The sequence below is a fragment of the Etheostoma spectabile genome, chromosome 11 (genome assembly GCF_008692095.1).
Source record: "Etheostoma spectabile isolate EspeVRDwgs_2016 chromosome 11, UIUC_Espe_1.0, whole genome shotgun sequence".
Taxonomy (NCBI): Eukaryota; Metazoa; Chordata; class Actinopteri; order Perciformes; family Percidae; genus Etheostoma; species Etheostoma spectabile.
In genome coordinates, this window is record NC_045743.1 from 20,389,536 (window position 1) to 20,412,529 (window position 22,994).

Here is a 22,994-nt window from a genome sequence, read left to right on the forward strand (position 1 = left end):
ACAGTATGAGGTGCAATAGTTATTTCAGACAAAGAACAAGAGTTCCCCTATGTTTATTTTACAAGGTGGAGAAGACAAATCCATGGTTTAAGAAAAGGAAGACCCAGGAAATTCCATTTAAAAAAAAAAAAGGTTCCATAATTGCCAGTCTGGTTTTTCAGTCATGGGGATCCTACTTCTAGCAGGCTCTACATCACCCACATGAGCACATTTCCTCTTCCAGTCTTGCTCCATAGTAGGTTTTCATGTTCCCATGAGGGTACTGTACCAGTCAGTGCTGGTGATCTTTGGGGTGACAAGAAGATCATTCTCAGAGAGACCACAATTCAAACAGCTTGACGGACCAATAGATTTGTGGTTGAATACAAAGTGTAGAGGAAAAGCGGTTAGTTCAATAAAACAATGTGACCCAAACATGGAAACAGTCTGGGTCTGTTGCTCTGTCACTTCACATCGGACTGTCTGGAACGGGTGCGGCAGAGAATTGCCAAACTGGACCTGAATGCTCAGTTAAAGCAAGCCCAGATTCAGCTGAACTGTAGCTGAGCCCAATGCATTAGAAATAGGTTTCAGAGGACGCAGAATCAAAGATCTGTGCAATTGTTCTGATTTCAGAATAGGTTTTTTTTTTTCCTTAATTTTCCACTAGGTTCTACATTAAAACATTAACAAATGGACCATCTTGGACATAATTTTTTTTTATATTGATTTACACAAATATAGAACAATTTTAAAACAATTGCAAACAATTGTGACACATTCTAAATCCTGTTTCCTACTCTCAGTAGCAAAAACTGAATAGGCTTAAATGTTGTATATAGCCTCCACCACATCCTATATTAGGCAGTTGTCTGTGCGTTTGTCTTGCCTCGGTCTTGGTTATTGTAATTTATGATTTAACTGCTTATGGTGTGCAACCGCAGTTCTGACAAACATTGAAGGCATCTCTCATCCCTAACTGGATTACACTCGCTCCCTGTAGAGTTTACTTTAGTATTCTTTAAGTGACTTTGAAAGCGCTCCATGGTTCAGCTCTGTGACCATTGAACACCTTATTTTGCACTAATGCGCCTCGGCTCTGGAAACCACATGCTGATAAAAGTTACACATCAATGCATTTTTCGTCATTTAAGTCTTTTTCTCAAACGGTTTTCAGTTCACAGCTCTAAAACGATTGTGAAAACTTGGATTATTTTAAGGTTGGACGCATTTAGTATCTGACTTACACGTCGCTTCACCATATGTTGACATACAACAGAAACTATTAGTATTTGTCACAACAACAAGCGTACAGTACAATGTAGAACAATTCAATCTCTGAGTTGAACCCAAACTGGTTTCTAACCTTAAAAAGCCCTTTTTGGACAGAAGGAAGAAAGAAAAAAATGCAACATTAACACTAGGGCTGGACCAATAACAATGATGTCATCCACAACTGATTTGATGGAGCTGCCTCTCAGTGTAGCTACATTTAAAATGTCTTATAAAATTGACTCCGTTTTTTTTCTTTTCTTTTTTATTATTCGTTAAAGACATCCATATTTTCCATTCCGCAGCTAAGGTAGGTCTCTTCCTTATTAAACTGGTAAAAAAAGCATGAATCAATGGAAATGTAAGTGTCCAATAACAAAAACATGTCTATTGGATATGAAAGCTGTGCGTCAGTGGAACCTTCAACACACTGTGTTAGTAATGGCTGCACGTGTGACCATGCCACAGTCTCTCAACCCCGCCACACCATCAAGAACTTAGCATTTCAAACTGTCTGTCAGATGGCATGCAGCGGCAGAAAACCTTAGGGGTCTGCTCTGGTGGGGGGAGGGATGGGAGGAACCCCCCAGGGGGCGCCGTTCATCTTCTTTCCTAAACCTGTTCTCGGTGGATGAGAAAGAGAGCATCCCAGATGGATCACAGTCAGACTAACGATGCTACAGAAACCACATATAAAGCAAGTCACAGATTCATACAACTGCTGGAATAACGTCTTTCTTCAGTCCCATTTGTTTTCTGAATAGGACAAATATTGCAATTGGGTACCGTTGGCTTTGCAGCAAGGCTCTGTGGTCTCCCAGTTCATGGATCTCTGGACGGCTTTCTTCCAACGAGCAAAGCGAAACTCGCTCTCTGTTTGCAAAGAGGACAGACAAGTTAGGCGAGCGGATACAGAGCCATTTCTGTTAGGGCTGGGTAACATATCAATATTAAATAAACATTGATATATTAGACTAGATATTGTCATACATTTTGGCTACTGCAATGTCATGATGACACACTTTCTAGTTTTAAAGGCTACATTACAGTAACATTTCCAGACTGTTCTAGCCGTTTTAATATTTTCATTTACCTCACAATTAGTGATTATTTATCAGAACTGTCATTGGCCCTCATTTGTGAAACATGCTTACAACCTTAAACAGGCATTGGATGGGCGTACGCCGATTCCTACGCAAAGCTCGGCATTTAGCAATTTGAAAAACACTGGCCCCTAACCCTAACCACTGCGAAAAACACTGGTGATGATGGCAACATCCACTAAATGGCAGAAAATGAGGAGTTAACCTGACTATCTTTGAGAAACACATGCACATATCAACTGGATCAAGTAGTTTCAAAGAGCGCCAAACATTTGCTCTGGGTGTTTTTTTTTTTCTTACCGTCAGAGTTGATCTGAGGTTGATATTTCTCAGATGTGACGTGTGGGAGATGACTGGGGCTCAGGTTCCACACGCCCACCCCCTCTGCTGCCCCCGCTGCCATGGCTGCACCCAGAGCTGTGGTCTCCGACATGCTGGGGCGCACTAGCACAAACATTCAAAATTAGGTACAGTGGGGCTCAAAAGTTTGGGCACCCTAAGTACATTTTTTTGTTAATGTGCATAAAGAAGCCAAGAAAAGATGGGGAAAAAAAATCCCAAAAGGCATCACATGACAGATTAGACATTTGTATAATATCTCACAAAAAGTTAGATTTTAGTTCCATCATTTACACTTTCAAAATAACAGAAAACAAAAACATGGCGTCTGCAAAAGTTTGGGCCCCCTGCAGAGTTTCTAGCATGCACCCACCCCCCCCTAAATGCCCAGACTCATCTGACCTCCTGAAACCTCTTCTACATCCTCACCACAACATTCATGAACATATAGACAAGCCTGATGCATTGTGGGAACAAGTTCTGTGGACCGATGAGGTTGAAATAGAACTTTTTGGCCGGAATGAGCAAAGGTGCGTTTGGAGAAGAAAAGGCACAGAATTTAATGAGAAGTCCATTACAAGGTATTAACTCTGCAGCGGGGGGGGTGAACAACCGCAGGGTGCCCAAACTTTTGCAGACGCCATTTTTTTTGTTTTCTGTTATTTTGAAAGCATAAGTGATGGAAATTTAATCTAACTTTTTGTGACATACTGTACGAATGTCTAGTCTGTCATTTGATGCCTTTTGGAGATTTTTTTCCATCCTTTCTTTCTTCTTTATGCACATTAATACACATTTTTACCTGGGGGGGCCCAAACTTTCGAGCCCCACTATCCTTAACACTAGTAAATTTCATTCATTCAAATGCAAAAATGTTTGTGTGTGACAGATAATCAGGGATGAACTATGTTTAAATGCTTAAGTCTAATGTCTTTGTACTTCGCAGGTACAGAGGTAGGTGTAGGTCGCAGGTCTGTGTCTCTGTGTGTTTGGGTGTATGTGTGTCTAAAATGGGACTAAAGTCAGAAAGGGTATAAATCCATGTTCAGTCAGTTTTACTCTTTAATATTTCTAAAATGTTAAAGTAGTTGAAGCTGCCCCAGCGTTTCATTTAAAAGTTCGTCACCAATGTAGCTTACCTGTAACTCTAACAATGTGGACAGTTAAAAAGAAAACAAAGGGATTCAAATCGATGCAGCAGAAACCAGAGGCATGACCTGTGCTTTTGCCTAATATTTTCTCAGCATTATCAGCAGTTTGGATTGCATCTTTGCATGAATAGTACTGTATAACATAACTGACAAACCTATGTGTATTGGATGTGTATGTACGAGTGCATGCGTGTGCTATTAGCGTCCTCTTACCTACGGGTATGCAGAGGATGTCGGCCTGCAGCTGCATCAGTAATCGGTTTGACGTCATACCTCCATCCACCTGCAGCTGTGTCAGAGGGACGCCGCTGTCCTGGTTCATCGCATCAAGGATCTGTTACACACATAGAGCCACTCACTTAGGGCGTATTCCCACCTGGAAGTCCGAACCACGGTCCGGACCATGGCTCATTTTATTTTGTTACATTGCATACATTTGATCTGGGAAATTTTGGTTTCCAAACCATCCAAAAAATACTTTCACTCTATGAACGAACGGGACCATGGTTCAGTTTGATCCAGAACTAACTTTGGTCTTTTGATCCAGACCGTGACAACTTTCTCACCTGAAATTTTGGTTCGGACCAAACTGAAAAGTCCGAAAGTCCAGACCAACTGAGGTATGTGTGAAACGCCCTGAAACACATACCAATTTCAGCCTTAACCAGGGTCTTTTACGACAACTACATAACTCTTGGAAAAAAGTTGGTATTTTCAGTGTCTTCGTTTCTATTTAGGAAATACATGCTTTTCAGTTGGTTGCAAAAATTAAAAAACAAAAGAGATACACTTAACCTTCACTGCATCGGTTTAAAAGTAAAATTAACCAGGCGTATTTCACATAAATGTAGCCACGACTATGACTTCTTTTATTCAGGATTTCATATCATTATGAGACTGTCCAAAACACCACACACACACACACACACACACACACACACACACACACACACACACACCACACACACACACACACACACACACACACACACACACACACACACACACACACACACACACACACACACCACACACACACCACACACAAACCACACCCACACACCACACACACACACACACACACACACCCACAACACACACACACACACAACACACACCACACACACACACACACACACACACACACACAACACACACACCACACACACACACACACACACACACACACACACACGATGTGACCATATGCAGTCAGCCTTTCAACGAGTGTTTGAAACGATTCTTGTGAAAGTCAGGTTATTTTGGAAAGCTGTTGGACGCTTGCTTTGAAATATGCACAGTACTTTTTAGGAGACGTGGCGAGTGCAAAGTTAGCACGAGCCATGTTACAAACGCCACATTTATGGGACTCACACTAGGTGGAAATATAACGGGATTATCCTTTAAGCAATTCCATAATGTGACCATCTGATGTGACACGTCAAACAAGCAACAACCACAAACCCATACTGTACGTATAATAAAGCTGTGATGCATCAGCAGCCAGCAGTCACACACACACACACACAGGGCTGGGCGATATGGAGAAAATCAGAGTTCACATTCAGATATTTTTGACCAAATACATTGATGTGGATATTGCAAAGATATTGTAGGATTGACAATTGGTGCTTTCACAAAATATTTGTTTACAATGAGATTATAGATGATTAATCATCAACAATGTGGTAAACAGTTTCAAGTGAAATTTTTTTTTTTATACTATATACTGACTGTTTACATGAATGCCCAAAAATAGTGTGATGTTCAAATCTGCAATTCTTCAAATGATATCTCTGCAAAATGTTTCACAACAGAAATATGAGTTAGCATGTGCTTGTTAATATCAATTTAGACAACGCAATTGTATATCACAATATCTCCACATATAATGTCATCACGATAGGATTCCATCAAAAGACGATAAATGATCATATTGACTTATTGCCCAGCCCACACATGGACACACATGGACAAGTGTTGCTGAAGGAACAAATCCCGCACACACAAGTCCGGAGGGACAAAACCTTTTGTAAATAAAAGGTGGAGCTATAGCAAGAGCAGCGTGTGGGATTTGTTGATGATATCATAGAAGAATTGTTGTTTCTTCAAAAATCAAATTCCTTGAAATCAACCCCTCCTCAAACAAAAGAAGCAGAATCCCCGCCTTGCCAGAACTTAACAGGGTGAAGGAGAAGAGAGGAGACACTGCTCACCTCTCGGGTCTGAAAGCAGACGGCCTCCAGGGCAGCAAAGGCCAGATGGTTCCTGTTGGTGAACTGAGTGAGCCCACAGATGATGCTGGGAAACAACCAGGGGAAATGGATGCATTATATGCATTAACTATAATGTTGTCATTAAAAAGGACCAGTGTGTAGGATTAAGTGAGGGTGCAGATTGTAACCAACCAAATACTAACTGTAGAAAAAGTAAAACATGTTTACTAGATTTCAAATGTTCTCCTCATTTTGAGAGTCAAATCAAAGCATATAGTTCAGTCGTGTTTGAACAGCTGATTGCCTCACCCTCTCGCACTAGGCTCCCAGTAGGGGGCATAGAGCCCGGAGAAAGCCGGCACAAAGTAGCAGCCGTAAGATGTGCCTGCTGCAGCTGCGAGCTTCTCTGAAATGACACAGGAGGAAGACTTGTCTGTCAAACTCAAATGTGTCGCTTCCTACATAATATAACTAAAAAGCAATTAAGCTGCTACATACAGATTTTGGTTATGAATGAATCCCAGAGTGTTTTTTTTCCTATCCAAGAATGCATCTGTGGTGTAGCCAGACCTTACTCCGCAGAGCTGTGGAGTAAGGTCTGCCAGTGCGAGACTAGGTAAGATGCAACAATGTTAGTACCGATCTCTGAGGAAGATTGCACGATGCCCAGGTTGTCCTTCAGCCACCGCACCACCGCTCCTGCGATGGCTACGGAACCCTGGGAGGAAGAAAGGAAAACATTGGATCCAAATTAGATCAGAGCAGCGGGCAGGTGCAAATGACAAACCAGGGTACACCACGGAGGACATTGTTGCAATGTGGAAAAAGATTTGGAAAAGCTTTCACACACTTCGAGTGCATAGCAGGCAGGCTCATCTTTTCCCAGTTTGTAAGCAACCGTGGTCAGCAGGCCGTGGTTTGACATCACAGGCTGAACACAATCACAAGAAAGAACATCATGCAGAACAGCACAGAAGGCATGGAAGTCATTTACAATGTTATTAGCACATCATATGTTCTTGGGCACAAAATCTAACCTTAGTCCCTGTATTTCTGAGCAGGAAGCAACCGGTCCCGTACCTTTACATAGCAAGGATGGAAAAAAAGGGGAAGGCAGATTAGAGAACTGTGATTGAATATTGGATGACTTTCTTCAAGACATAGGAAAAAATAACATCACTCATAAGTTAACCCTTTGTCTGAATGATGGAGATACTCCCAATTCTTAACAGGTTATGAAGGACATTTACAACTTAACATCTATTTGATAGATTTGGAAACTTTAAGAACCCTTTAATGACATTTACAGTGACAAATCTGGCTACTCTTTGGGCATACAAAGAGTGTCGTTCCCTTAAACAAAGCTACCTTTCTCTCAGTGAATGTGCCCTCATTTGCTGTGGCTCTCCAAGCTTTTCCCTATGAGTAGAGGAATGCTGCGGCTTGTTCAGTCGACCAATCAGCAGCCAGACAAAAACATCAACGAGCTGTGAATGTGCGCACTAGCCCCGTGTGACGTGATCTAGCTACTCTTGAATTACGCTTTAGCTGCTTTTCACTGAAAATAGTTGTCAACACTTATGTTTTACAAGCCTTGAATGTTATGCAATGTTGGTACCTCAGCTGGCATCTTGCCTCAACCCTAAAAGGAAGGATGATGAAAACCATAACCAGCACGACGTGAAGTGCAAACCCCCGCAGGCTAGCAGTAGCAAAGCGGTCATATGAAGGAAATGGGCGATGTCTTACGTGTTTTTGGCCTGGCCTTCCTGGAAGCACATCTGACCAACCAGTGCAGCCGATTGGTCGCCAAGACACTGAGAGAAACAAGGCCGCAGTTAGCAGGCCATGTATGCGTTTACACACATGCTCACAAACACACAAAATGAAGCTTAACCTAAAACTAGAGCCTGAGTGATACTGCCTTTTAAAGACTGATGTCAATAAATAATCCAGCAACGATATGCCAGCTGAAATTAATTTAACAACGATACCAATTATTAAAATTAGGTTATTAAAGCCTTTTAAAAATATACTGATGAAAAATCGATGAGAACATTGTCAAATGCGGGGGAAGGGGGGGTGCGCGCAAGGCACAGGTCGCGTATCGGTAAACATAATGACCTCTCACCGCTGTCAACGTTTTTTGTGCCTCCGATTCACGTCTTCATGTCAGTCTGCAAGCAGCTTGTCCATTCCTCTGTCACGATGGAACTTCATTCAAAGCTGAGCTCCGCCAGAGAGCCTGCAATCGTTGAGGAAGGTTATCTGATGCGTTATCTGAAATTTTGGACGTGGACGTTGGCTGAAGGCTATTTCTTTCTTAGCTGAAGCCGACAACGGGACACTATTCTTACTTTATGTTGGCAATGCAAGCTGGAGCGACATAGCAGATGACGCTGAGTGGCGAATATTTTAGGAGCAGCATTTTCAGCAGTGCAGAGGCGGTGGCCCATGCTAACTTTAGATGTAAGTGTTAGCCATTTGCTTGAGCCGGGAAAAAGAACTCGACCGCGAACAGATGTGCTGGGCGTGACGTCAGTCAGTGGAAGCTAGCTGGCGTAAACTGACAGCTGACCAGTAGTTTAGACTCTATCTCGGTTGATCCCCAACGTTACAGCGAGCGGTAGCACGCTGGGTTTACGTTCATACACGTATATCTGGCAACCCGGCATGGCTGTCAAACAACACACAGGCCAAAACCGGAATCAACAGGATCCCATCAACAGTACTATTACTCATCTCATTAAGAACACTCATTAAGGTAAACAGTCTGGCAGATGCATTCAGTAACTCTCAGCCTTCTAACGGACCACAAAGTTGAAGGAAAACATCTCAAAGTAAACCAAACGGTATAGTATACATAGCCTTCCTAAAAGGATCCCAGTAGGTTGTTTTTCAATGAGCACTGTATTTCATTAAGTGTGCGTGTGAGGTGTGGTCGCCGCATCATGGGTGTGCCGGATTTTTTTTATTTTTTATTATTTTAATCCTTTTTGTCCTTTGCCAATCACACTTATGAACATGCAAAAGTGCTTACCCCAGAGATTGGAACTCCTGCGAGAGAGCTGGATTTCTAGTGAGAGAGAAACACACACCGGTTTAGAGTTTGGATGGATGACTGCATGATAATGCTGACTGTTATTGTCTTACAAAACACACAGTTAATACTATAGTGCGTTAACACTGAAAACATCTGGATCAAGCCAGAAGGTGCAACAGGACATTGGAGGAAATCCAACATAAGAGCTAGGCAAATACCTGTTTGTAGCCAATAATCCAATAATCCCATGTGACAAACATCCGAACAAACAGACTGAACATCCGCTCCAAACCCCCTGCACTACACCCTGTCAGCCCTGGAGAGCAGTTTCAAAAAGAGAGGCTGCTCAGGTGTGAAAACACCCTTAGTATCATAAGAAATATTAACAGAATTGCCTTTTATGTATAGGACTTTATTTCTTTAACATGAATCATGAAATGTTCACTACTAAAAAAGAAAAAAGAAAAAGAATATTGTGGCTGTAGTAATCCCAACGACAATGTAATGATTCAGTATATTATCAGCGCATATTTCCAGCTTATTGTAATAAGTCGCCATGATGTAATACATACTGCATCAACAGGAAAAGAGTCATCGCAGTCAGGCAGAGCTTTTGTATTACCCAATAGGGACTTGATGCACAAGGATTCTCATCTTTGGAAAGTTATCACACCCCTGCCCACTGCCAGTCAAACAACGATTGTTTACGTGTCTATCTCTCGTTGATGGAATTTGACCATTTCACTCCAAGAATGATTGGGGACTTGTTCCACTGAAATGTGTTGTTAAACAATGTAAACATCAGGATAATACAATGATGGGGATAATAAAGTGAAGCAAGAGTAGTAAAAGCCAAAGAGTAAGACTGTGTCTCCTTTCTTATGAGCGGATCTCTAGCATTATTAGAAACATCAGTAGAGGATGTGGTTAGAGGCTTTCCAACAGTAAATATTAAAGAACAACTATATTGTGGGGTAAAAGAACAAGACAAGGTTGAAAGCTAGTATTGTCACTGTGCTTCATTGTGGCCAAATTTTTGCAGGGATACCCAACGGTTTTCCTTTTCAATGACAATTTTTTTTTTTTTTTTTTATACATATACCAAGATTTGGAAGGATATTCCGTATCACATCAGAACACTATCATCCATCACATATTTCAAAAAGGCATACAAACAGCTCCTTCTTAACAGTTACACTTGCACGCATTCATTAATTTGTTTATGTATTATCCAAGCCTGGTTTGCACTGTCCGTATTTATCTAGCCCAGCGGATGTCTTGTATAAATGTCTTTGTCCTTATGTAACTGTATTGTTTTCAGTTGTCGAAATTTATTTTTCTATATCGATGTCTTGTATTAATGTCTGTCTTGACGTGCTGTACCCATGTTTTATGTTTCTGCAGAACAGGAACCTGCTGAAAACCAAACTGAGTTGGGCCCGTTTTTATATTGTTACTTTTTCTAACTTTCCTGTATAAGAAATATATGAAAAAGAATTGCATGTGAGTCCTGTTTATAAAAAGCAAACAAACTTTTTGGGGGTAATATTTTCTTCTTTTTTGTGTGAAATCGGAATCAAATCAATTCCGGTAAACAATTGGCGATACCTAGCCCTAGTAACGGCCAATTGGGAGGCTCCAACCCGACCGACGTCATCACTTACTCCGATCACTTTACAACACTGGCCCCGCAGCACAAAAAAAAAAAAAAACAAAAAAAAAATTCAGACGCATAAAAACAGGGAAAACAAACAAAGCTGCCACGTTGCTGACCTCTGGACGGCAGGGTAAAGGTGCACGTTACATAAAACAGCTTGCATGTAAAGCTGTGCTGTCGTCAGGAGATAAGATACGAGCAGTATCAGAAACATTTAACTGAAATTTGTCATAGTAATCAATATCTCACCTACTCAATAAAAACCATACTCTGTTGTATGTAAAATAATAATAGTAAACTGAAAATCGTTCCAAACACGTGTTAAAACATACAACGGGCAAAAGTCAGTCAAAGTAAAACATTACACAAGCAAACCGTCTGCACGAGTTTTAATGTGTGAATTTTGCTGCTGCTTGAAACTTACTGGAAAATACAGTAGTACATTATTTGTACACACTGCCATCTCTGGTATCAACTCATCAATACCAATTCTATAAATCATACTTCATGTCTGTTTTTTTAAATACTCTTAATGAGACTGTCTTTCATTTGAAATACTCATTCTCTCCATTAGAACCAAAAAGTCAACTCCAAAGGACAATTCTAATTTAGCTGGAAGTCCTTTACTACATTGTCTGATGATTTAGACACTGTATCTTACCAGGTGAGTTTTATGATCACTACAGTGATTCAAATATTTTTATGACAGCATTCACCAGTAAATTTTATGGTTATAGTTAGCCTCCATTTACACAGATTTTCAACTCTGGAGTTCTCCAACAAGGTCAGGTCTTATCAGCTCCATCTCGAAACACCGTATTACTAAAGCAGAACAGACCCAGCGCGTTTGAAATCCTTTAACTGAGCTTACCATCCAGCCGTATATTTCAGAGGAGCTTCGGACTTTGGGGAGGATTTCCATTGGCACGTCAAAGTACCTAGAAGCAGCAAAACCGCAATCAGTCATGACGGTGCAGGTTTATAGTAGTCCAAACACAACAGACAGGAAAAAGGATTGGGTTTGACTTTTTTAGCGGATGTGCAGTACAGGCTGACTCTGTTTCAGGGGAACATGAGGCAAGATCATTACAGTATTTTATTGTATTTTTTAGTGTGTTTGCTAGTTTTCGTTTAGTTTCAGTTTTTCACAAAAGGTTTAGTTTTAATATATCCAAGTATAATGTTTTAGAAATACATATGCATACAAAATACAGGGATGGAGAACTGGGTAGAAATGGCCATATTTAAAGTTTATCCTTTGCGCTACATTAGTGTCCGATGTGAAGCAATTACAGCACAGCGCCATCTCCTGGAATGGCGCGTCTGTTCCGTGTCCGTGGATCACCGTCACCACTGTCGACAGAAATTCACGCAGCCTCTTTTTTCGGTAGTGAAAAACTAAAACTAAAAATGATTTTTGTTCATTTTATTTTTATTAGTCTTTAGTTTTAACCTTACATGAAAAAACTAATTTAGTTTATATTAGCTTATAGCAATTTAGTTTCAGTTTAGTTTTTTTCTTTAAAATGTTTGAGTCTTTTAAAAGGGAGCCTGTGGTTTTTTTTTGGTTGGTTTTGTTTTTTTTACACAGAAACGCAGTTTCCCTATCTTCCCCATTTCCCAGTGAAAAACAGTGTGTGTACGCTTGAGGCCTGTTCGTTATAACCAGTTGTTTACATACTCATCAAATGCTCCACTGTGTGTGTATGTGTGTGTGTGTGTGTGTGTGTGTGTGTGTGTGCACACATGTTTTTTTTACCTGCAGAGTTCAGGATCCCAGTCCATGCTGTGAATGTTGAAGAGCATGGTGCGACTGGCATTTGAGACGTCTGTACAGTGGACCCCTCCATTCTTTCCCCCCGTCAGACACTGAGGAAAAACAACGCTGGACTAAGGCTACAGCCACACTACTACATTTTCAATTTCAAACAGTGGTTTGAAAGAAAAACCTTCTCTGTCAACGCAAGTGTTTAGGTGCCATTTTAGAAATGATCTCCATCCGTGTTAACACTTCTCAAAAACACATCACATACATTCATTCTCTAGCATGGGCCTGCTGGTGTAAACAGAAAGCTGAGTTTTTGACATTAGTCTGCGGTTAAAAGTCATTGATGTATAAGTAAAATACAGGGAAGAAGAAAGAAAGAAAAACGGTGAAAAGTAAGAGCAGGGATTTATTAGCAGCAACGCCGAGGTGGACTATTACTGAAAGGTATGGAAGCTACCTAACTGGTAAGACTGACGTTGTCGTTTCCACAGGTCTCCGATTGTGGCCGTCCAGACTACAGAGCAACCCCGGAGCTCTCAAACCAAAATGGGGGCAGCAGTGTTACCAAATGTCTTTGTTCTAGAGGATGGGACTCAGCAAAGTGGTGTGGACGTGAGGCGTAAAGATATTTGTTTTTAAACCCAAACACTGAAGTGTCAATGTAGCCCGAGTCTGCATTAAAAAGGTTGCAAATCAAAAAGGGCTGTAGATTCAGTGAACCTGGAAACTTATTTGTTTGGAATGTGTTCACTATCTTGGGATTTTAAAAGAGCTGGTGCACAGCTGCAGGCTTTAAACAGCTCTTACCCAGATGATCCAGGAGTCCACCGTGCCGAACATGGCGCGCTCATCTTGCACTGCTTGTCGCACTTCGTCCACGTTGTCGATTAGCCATCGGAGCTTCACTGCACTGAAGTAGGTGCTGATGGGAAGGCCTGTCTTGTGCTGGAGAGACAACAGTAGAAATACAGATTTTTGTTTGGTATAAAAGGAGCGTAAATATGCTGAAATATTAGAAAGTCAAAAGAGCAAATAACCCACACCAGTTCTCTTCTAAAGTGAAGCACTAGTAAATGACAACCGTTTGAATATACAAGACCTTTAGTAATTTAGACTCAAAGGATTCCATTCAGCCTATGTTTTCTATACATGCTAAGCCTGATACATTACTTGAGTTTGTGAACAATGAAGCCTGAATCTAAAATCTGAAAGCTAAAAACAAATGAAAGCTTTCTTGTTCATCTCCCTCACCTTGAGGTGGTTCTTGTTTTGGCCCGGAGCTTTGTTAATAAGACCCTCCACTGTGGACTGTGTGCGCAGGTCCAGCCAAACTACAGACAAAGCAGAGGAGGACGGCTTACGTATGGGAATATAAAAATATCTAGATTAGACAGATATTTCGGGGCGGCTGTGGCTCAGTGGTAGAGCGGTTGCCTGCCAATTGGAAGGTTGGTGGTTCGATCCCCGCCCCTGCAGTCATTGTCGAAGTGTCCTTGGGCAAGACACTGAACCCCGAATTGCCCCCGGTGCTGCGCATCGGAGTGTGAATGTGTATGAATGTTTATCTGATGAGCAGGTGGTACCTTGTACGGCAGCCCCGGCCACAGTGTGTGAATGTTTCCTGTAGATGTAAAAGCGCTTTGAGCAGTTGTTAAGACTGGAAAAGCGCTTTATAAATACAGCACATTTACATTTCTGTATGACTTTAGGCCAATCACAACAAAAATGAATTTATGTTATGGCCGCATAAAATAATGAATGAAACTATAAGAGCGTCTGTCTCTGCATAAGCAGCATACTTTGGAACGTAACCACAAATTAACCATCAGAAAATAACTTAACTGATATTTTATATATATATTAATAACTGATATTTCCCCCTGATCAGGGACTTTTGAACATACCGTACGTTAATTTCCCCAAAAGGCTCAGTCGTTTACAAGCAAGGAATGGTGCGGGTACTAGACTGGCCTGCCTGCATTCCAGACCTGTCTCCTATTGAAACTGTGTGGCGCATAATGAAGGGAGAATTAAAGCCCAGATAACTTTATTTAGACCCTGGTAACTGCTCCCAAGAAGGTTCCTAGTTCCATGGGCAACTTCCTGTGGTCCAAACATGTTTAACAGCAACCAAGAGGCATTCCTAATAGCTTGTAGATAAAGTTGCCTGTCAAGCTGGAACTAAAGGCCCTAGTAGAAGCGTCTCTTTGCTGGTATTATCAGCACACACGCCTAGAGTGAGCAGGGACTGCATGTGCTCAGCTCCTACACTGAACCACTAACACATGAGACGGTGGGTGGTGGGGCAGGGACAGACATGACGTAGGACACTACGATGTGATGCAACAACAGTCATGTGCTGGGCTGTTTCCCAGATGACAAAATCTCCTTGTTTGCTCAATTAAAGATATCAGACATCAAGAAGTCTAAATTTGATCTAAGTTAGTCTACAAATACACTTTAATTAAACCTTTCTATTTGTACTATTCCATTTGCCTTATTGATTTATTGTTAATTTACGTGTCTTAAAAGGCCTTCATTTTAAATCATTAATACAGAATTTATGTAAAAATACAAAATATTTTCACAATACTTGTTAAGATGTAAAATGCACCCACCAATGGCGTTGTAAAGTGGCTCTCCGGTCTCTCTGTCCCAAACCAGGGTCGTCTCTCTCTGATTGGTCACCCCCACCGCTGAGAAAACAGCAACAACGCAAATGTCAATATATCCCTCTTCCCCCCCCCCCCATTCTTCTCTGTGAGGTGTGGTTAAAGGCCCTGACACACCAACCCCGAGTTGGCCAAAAAAAGTGCTTCGGAACACATCGAAGCAATGCCGACGGCAGCTGATTGGACAAACAGCTCGTTCAAAATACAACGTCATATTTTTCTAAAATACTTCACTAAATCGTGTTTCTGAAAACATTGTAAGCGAGAAACAGGCCGTACAGCTGCGGAATCTTCATTTCAGATCGACAAAGGTCAGTTTGAAAGATTTTCCTCCGATTATGACGGACTCTAGTCACGTTCATCCCATTTGTCAATTCTGGGTTAGCATTCCACCAATCAGACTGTGGGACTGCCGGCAGTGCCCGCCTTCCGACCGAGCATGTCCGGTCGGCCAAAATGAAGGCCGCTGGCCCCTCCGACGGACGGCCCACCAAACAGATTCGAGTCACCCACCTCGCCAGACTGTCGGACGGCCGATTATCGGGTTGGTGTGGCCTTAACGGTCTTTCGTTCTCTCATCCAGCTACAGGTGTGGGTGGGGTAATCAACAACAGTGTCCCACCTTTTATGTTGGAGATGTCGATGCTGAGCTGACGGAGTTTCTCACAGGTCCTCTCCATGCACTCATACACCGACTGCATTATCTCTTTGGGGTCCTCCTCCACCCAGCTGATCCAAACACAAATACAGGCATGTAAATGTTTGCACAAACACAATGTACAGTGTGTTTTGTACTTTGTCCAGAGAGATACAAAAGGTGTCAACAAAATAATCCCCATACAGTGTAGCCGTGTGTGGTGTTACTATCTATCACAAGGCTGTATACCGTTAGTGGGTTTGGGGTTACAGGTCGAACGCTCTAGCTGTTCGCAGGGTTCATGTGTGCGGTAAACATTTCCATGGTAACAGCACGTTCCGCCAATCAGAGACTTTGCTGTTACACACTACACAGAAGAGTCAAGATTTCTCCGATTTTAAATCGGAATGTTTTACGGTTTCTTTACTCCTCTGAGACGGTTAACAGACATATCTTTGATTTTTCATCATGAACGTCTGAAAACACTGAAATTGACATTTTTTACCCTTTTCTGTCATTTTAGAGACCAAACAACTAATTGGTTAATTGAGAAAATATTGCAGCCCAAGTGTTCATGACCCAGATTTGAAATAGAGTAGACAATAACATCTGAATATGTATCAACCATAGCATCGGAGTCTAACCCTGAACTCTGACTGGATTTACTGTGAGACGGAAACTGGAGTTTTTGGTTCCAGAACAGCCGATTCGTGTTTGTTCAACTAACTCAGAGTAGGTTGACTCAGAGTTAAGCGTTTGCACCACCACTATACAAAGGCAGCATGAATGGAGCCATGATACTACAATTCACCATGGTAACAACCACAAACAAAAAGGTTGGCGAAAATACTTATTTACATATATTTATTGAAAATATATGCAACACGACTAATGTAAAAGAGAAAATTTTGACTGGGAGAAAATTGCTGCTAGAGTAAATGCCAAAAAAAGTTCCAACATATTGTATTCCTATCATATTTAATCATAAGTATACTATTACGGGGATTCGGGGTGAGACTGAGCCTGATCCGTCATTCTCCCAGCTGGTGCACGATCACCTGCCTTTGCTTTTAAAAGATTTCAAGCTCTACTTCCCAACCACAAAAGACCCACGAACTGCAAATGGATCCGCGACCAATTTGTCAACAAACCACGGGAATCCAGAATGTCTGTCAGAAGAGGACCAACTGCTGGAGATCGCAAATGATGGCGGCATTCAAAGTGTGTTCGAGACGACAACTCTGCCGTTGTTCTGGATTAAAGTCATGGCAGAATACCCTGACCCTGAAAACCCTGTTGCCATTTCTGGCATCCTATCTGTGTGATGCGGGGTTTTCTACAGTGACAGCAACCAAAACAATATTAGGAAGTAGACTGGACATAAGCAACACACCTCGAGTGTCATTGTCTCCCGTTACCCCTAGATGGGACCGTCTAGTTGCAGAGATACAAGCTCGAGGCTCCCATTGATTTAGCGTTATGGTGGGCTTTTAAACTAAATTTTTCAAGAACTTTATAGTCGCTTTTGTGGTGTATCTGTATCTTATTTTTAAACGTCACCATAGCGACCACAGTCAATGAGTGTTAGGGTTAGTTGGCAGAGAGGATGTAATTCATGTCACGTTGTTGGCGCGATTTTAGTTGCATACCAATACACAGTTGATTCATGTTTATTGTTATTATATTTATATTGTTGTATTTATAAGTCACACCTTAAAGCCCGGTCCGTGAATATATTGTCTGACATTAAACTGGTCCTTGGCACTAAAAAGGTTGGGGACCGCTGCTTTGCATCACCAATGATATAAAGACGACTGCTGTTTGCAAAAAAGTTACCATAGTAACTGACTCTGAGGTTAAGTTCCCCCCCCCCCTCCCACAGGTTTGATTAACCTCCCTTCCTGAATCAGAAAACCCATAGTTTCTCTCATCTCAGGGTTAACTAACCCAGAGTTTTCACAAACCTAACCTGCTTTCTGAAACTGACCCCTGGACCTTAGTGAGAGATTAGTCTGACATGCTGTTAAAGTGTAACCTCAGTAACCGAGTAAGCATTCAAAAGGGAAAAGGTAGGCACAGTTGTTACAATCTGCAACTCATGCATTTCTTTGTACATTAAGGCCCTGTTTACACATACATGGTTATTTTGACAAAGAGAGACATTTACCTTTCGTTTGTGCTCTTCGTTCACACGCAAACTGAAAAATCGCCTCTGAAAACGAGTCTTTCTAAAAATCCAACCAGAGTGGAGATTTTTGAAAACTTTGTTTGCACGTAAACTGAGACAACCGGAGGTTTAGGCATAGACAGTTAAAGAAATGGACCAACAGGTCCCGTTGTTCTGGACATAGACCAGTGAAGTCTGTTAGAAGCTCTTTCCCAGTGATGCTGGGCGTTACTTCGCAGCCTCCACCTGAGCTTGATGATGTACTGTAGATGTGACGTGAGCAACCTGTCTGAAAGCTGTAAGTCTTCTGGTAGCTGTGCAAGAGAAATCTCAATCATTCCCAATCAGCAGAGACGGAGAGCGTAACTATATGTTAGGAGATAACATAGACACAGGCTAATTACTTCTAACTAACATGCTAGTTAACATTAACATAGGCACAGGCTAGTTACTGCTAACTAACATGCTAGTTAACATTAACATAGGCACAGGCTAGTTACTGCTAACTAACATGCTAGTTAACATTAACATAGGCACAGGCTAGTTACTGCTAACTAACATGCTGGTTAACATTAGCGATTAAACCTAAACAGCTGATGAAGTCCAAACTGTCTGAGAGCTTCTCCTGACAATGCGGTGATTTGTCGACTATGCGACGCCAAGTTGCGTGGTTATTGCGCAATTGTTAGCCTATTTTTATTTTTTTAAACGTCTGCTACGGAGCCATAACGTGAGCTACAAGGAAACTTAGCCTTTTATACATTGTTGTGTTTTAGAAATAAACAAACAACGGACAAATAAAGTCTTTAAACGCATCAGATGTAAAGTTATTCACTGTCAAAGTGACGCCAAAATGAATGGCAATCAATGGAATGCTTACGGCGGGTCAGTGCTTTGTAGCATTAAAATGGCGCCATAGGAGCTAGACTTTGTGGATGCCCGTTTACCCCCTTGGGTTGAGGCAGCCAAGGAAGTGAGAAAGAGAAGACGGATCGAGTGATTCTGATTGGCTAACGTGGGTTTGAGCTCCTCGTTACACTGCCACTTACAGGTTTGGCGTGCTCTTGACGGCATTGATGGCATATATACACGGGTACGTGTAACTGAACAATTTTCTGAAAACGTACAGCTGTACACAATGTTATTTTTGAAAACGGAGAGGTTAAAATGTCCGTTTACGTAAATAGCCGCCCAGGTGTAAAGGTAGCATATAAGTTAGTTTTCTGCCATTCTCAAAGACGTTCTGTAGAAAGGATGTTCAGCAAATAGCTAAAATACTGACTCTATCCACAGTATGTACTACCTGTACAACCTGTTGTACCAGGAGAATAGGGTTCTGTTAGTTTGAAGTGTTTATTGGCAGCCCAGCATCTAAGAACATTGTGTTATTGTGAAGCAGAGCAGCAACAATTAGTCAAGTGACAGAATAAACAATTGTTTTAGTCATTCAAGCAGAAATGTCATACATTTGCGATTGCTAGTTTTCTTAAAAGTAAGGATGTGATGCTTTTATTTGTCATACATAATAGTAAACGGGATGTCTTAGGGGCTGAACTGTGTGACACAATTAATTAAAAAAAATATTGAAGTTGAAAGAACTCACCCCTCTTTGGGGAAACTCTGGTTGACCTCTACTTGGTGGTGACTCATCAGTTCAGCTGTTTTTGCATTGAACACCTGTAGAGGAATTGAACTCATTAGAGACCAAGAATGGAAATAAAACAGAAGGCTGTTCTGGCGTGCTTGTAAAAAAAAAAAAAAAAAAGATTATTTCTCTGAAAGACTTTAAAGAAAATAACAGTAAGTTGCAGCCCTATTTCTAAGCACGGTGCAACCTTGACAGACAGAGATACAAGCAGGCTACCAGCTGAACCCTTTGACACTCAAAAGGAAAGAGGTAACATTCTGTAGAGGTCAGCCAGCTGGACAGCAAACAGGAACATCCTCACGCCGTCTGAACACGACAGACCTTATGACTGGGCCAGTTAAAGTGGGACCTCAAAAATCACACAACACAAGTATTCGAAATCTACAACTCTGTCAACATCAAGTCCATTGAATACTTATGCCAAGAGGTTCAAGTAACATTATGTTCCCCATGATTTTAGTTGTCTTCTTGACCCAGAACACAAGTCATGTATCATCTTAGCCAGAGTATTATCATCAATTTGATTGTAGTCCGGCTTTGCCCTCAGCCCAAGTGGCATTTAGTTTGTGGTGCTAGTAAAGAAATAATTACATTTTGTAAAATTCTAAATAAAGTGCGTTCACTTTCCAAATGTACTGACACACTCAAGAGACCTCATTCTGAACAGTTTCCCTGACAAACTGTTTGTCTGTATTAGCACTGAAGGCAGATCAGAAGGCAGACTGCAAACTAAGTAAATCAACTTGAATCATCCAGTAATACAAACCAAAGATCATTTACGTGACCCGTGTTATACACTACATAGGCTACGTGTATAAAAAGGAGAGACAGAAGGTGAATAAATAGTCATACTGCAGAAAAAAAGCTTTGCTTAGGGCTTAATCATTATCATCTATGACAAGAGACGTCTTATGACTTATCATCATGTGGGTTCTGCAATGAATCTCCCAAACAACCGGCCAGGTTTAAGGTTGAACTTGTGGTCTCAATTACCTTTTCTGTGCCTAACCTAGTCTCAACAGATTCAGCCAGGGACCTCACAATGGGTTCAAGGCCCTTTGGAAAGAACTGGTTACTAATTAAGAAAACCTCCAGAGCAGTGTTATGGCACCTGTTTGTTTGCTGTGGACATCTGTAACTGTTGAACACATAAACGCAGAGATGTTCTGAGACCTATCGTTTCCTTCCCGATACCCGTTTTGATACCTGAACTTGCGTATCTGCCAATACAGAGTACCAATCTGATACCAGTGAGTTTAAAATATTCATTTTTTAACCCTGTTAGGGAGTGATAGAATTGCTATCATTGTGTGAATGGCCTGGCTCAAGTTGAAACCATTTGAAAAACAACAACAGAGAATGAATGCCATAGAACTTTCTTTTAATATCTACTTTGAAACTCAGTCATGACAGTCATAACGGAAAAAGAACATGCATAAAATCACTTAAAGCGAGAATTTTTTCAAGGCTAAATTATGTGGCATTGGATCCTGCATTGACTTGCATACCCGCTGGACACTGGTACTAGTATTGAAATCGGAACAACTCTATAAATGCGTGATAGACTGTCAGCAGCATAATGAAAAAAAGGTTGGGCTCCAAATGTTAAATATGCATTTGTGTATTGCTAAACAGATTATAGTTGCATTGCTCACAAACACTATTCTAAAAAAAAAAAAAAAACTCAGGGTCTGAGATAATAATAGATTGAATTGGTCTCCAGTGTTGGTCCTAGAATAAAGACCTGTCAATCAATTAAGTCAAAGCAGCTTTTAATCTGGTGGCGTGACTTTAGGATCAGACACGATGACTCCCTGTGTCTCAATTAGTTAAATTAAATTTAAAAAAAGCTGTCAGATTTCACAGAAACGTTTACCAGCTTCACCCAGACATCAAAACCCTGTCCCTCTACTCTTTGAAAACCTAACCACAAGATGAGCTTCTATCTCTGCAGGGTTCCAAACTGAGTCTGAATCTTCCAGCTGACCTAGTTCAGGAAGCTCGGTACACAAAAGGATCACTAACCCGGACTCGCTTTGCTCAGTGGTCCCAACGAAGCAACAATTGGGAGAAATCTGGTGGGTTTCCACATGGCACAGGGACAACTTTTCAAGGAATGTCTCAGCAGTACTCACGCCACTAGAGATGGGGTGATATTTAACAGGTGCGTTAACATGAGCTACACTAAACAGGGGCTTCCAAACAGCTTTAGTGAGAAAAGGATTTCAGTGAGGGGGGTCCTTGAGGAAAAAGAGTCGTATTTATTTTTAATGTAATTCCATCAATTAGTAACACATCAGCAAATGTGCTGCGTTTGAAGTTTAAGGAATGAACCCAAACGCTGCTAGCTAACCCCAGTAACGTCGCCGCGGACGGAGGGTTAGCGCACCCCGCCGAAAAGAAAAGAAAATAGCGTTATTCTTAAATATGTCTACTTGCAACAAGTCTGTTTTCAGTCGAAGGCTTTCGTTATTAGTTGTTAGCTATGCCCGGCAAAAGCCGAAGAAAGTTAAACCTCAGCCGTCGCATTAATAGAGACCACTCGGTCTGAAACGTGGAGCCATTTATTCTGGGTAATGGTACACGACTGTACACGTCACTCACCAGAAACCTCGTCGAGCTCGTGCCCTGGTCTATCGCAGCCACCAACGGGTCCATCGTAAAACACTCGGAGCAGGACGTTTCACACTACCAGCTGGGGGTTGGGGGTGGGAGCTCTGCCGGGGTCCACGGCACGAGTGTGGTTTTCTTGAGGTTGTGGTTTGACAGCCGCCAGCCAGCCAGCCCAGTCACAACCACGGTCACGACCATAGACAGTTAACACCGGAACCGGTCAGTGCCGACGCACTGATTGGCTGTCTGTCTAAAGGCGTCGCCACGCTCCGTCCAATCAGGTTTGGGGGCACGTTTAACTGTGTACGCTACCGACCTCCAACTATCAACACCTTTCACACTGGTGAAGCTTAGACAGTTAGACGGTGTTCTTCTTCTTTTAACTTTTACAGCATTACTGCCTCCCTCAGGTTTTAATTCCCCAGTGTCCATTCAGACGTCTTTCAAGTCTAGTCGTTCTTAAAAAACTTACATAACAGTTTCCTCTCTTGTCCTCCACTGTCTTGGCTACTTTATTATAACATTGTGTTCTACTCTCCCTATGTTCTGTGATTGTGTAGCCTTAAGTGTTCTGCATGACAGAAAGAGAGGCTCAACTTTTTCAGCCTCCGGACACAAATCCCAAATCCATTTCAAAAGCATTGCATTGAAGTGTTAAATTCCATTTTAACAGCATCTTATTTTTTATATTATCATGTAATCACAAAATGCAAACTGAAGTTTTACGTT

At 41.5% G+C, this 22,994-nt stretch overlaps 1 protein-coding gene across 3 annotated transcripts; it reads right to left on the reverse strand.

Moving 5' to 3' along the window:
* LOC116697840 (glycerol kinase) lies at positions 1–22,489 on the reverse strand. Of its 3 annotated transcripts, none has more exons than XM_032529361.1 (20): positions 22,257–22,489; positions 19,608–19,681; positions 15,823–15,929; positions 15,147–15,224; positions 13,780–13,859; positions 13,336–13,473; positions 12,520–12,629; positions 11,632–11,698; positions 9,101–9,136; positions 7,810–7,877; positions 7,098–7,140; positions 6,911–6,991; positions 6,700–6,778; positions 6,370–6,466; positions 6,061–6,145; positions 4,058–4,178; positions 2,655–2,798; positions 2,038–2,124; positions 1,795–1,869; positions 1–285 (listed from the first exon to the last, which is right to left on the reverse strand). In XM_032529361.1, the coding sequence occupies exons 1-19, from the start codon at positions 22,308–22,310 to the stop codon at positions 1,796–1,798; spliced, it is 1,623 nt and encodes a 540-aa protein (XP_032385252.1). In that variant the 5' UTR covers positions 22,311–22,489; the 3' UTR covers positions 1–285; position 1,795. The 3 variants fall into 3 exon arrangements, with proteins under 3 accessions (XP_032385252.1, XP_032385254.1, XP_032385253.1); XM_032529363.1 differs by lacking the exon at positions 22,257–22,489 and adding an exon at positions 19,869–19,993; XM_032529362.1 differs by lacking the exon at positions 1,795–1,869.
* Positions 22,490–22,994: the final 505 nt, after the last annotated feature.

What these genes read in the sequence shown, in the direction of transcription:
- LOC116697840 (XM_032529361.1), bottom strand. Translation starts at nt 22,310, where the DNA reads ATGGACCCGTTGGTGGCTGCGATAGACCAGGGCACGAGCTCGACGAGG. An exon ending in CTGAAATATACGGCTGGATG is followed by an intron (nt 9,137 to 11,631) that starts GTAAGCTCAGTT and finishes CTCTCTCACTAG; the next exon opens with AAATCCAGCTCTCTCGCAGG. An exon ending in GAAGGCCAGGCCAAAAACAC is followed by an intron (nt 7,141 to 7,809) that starts GTAAGACATCGC and finishes TGCTATGTAAAG; the next exon opens with GTACGGGACCGGTTGCTTCC.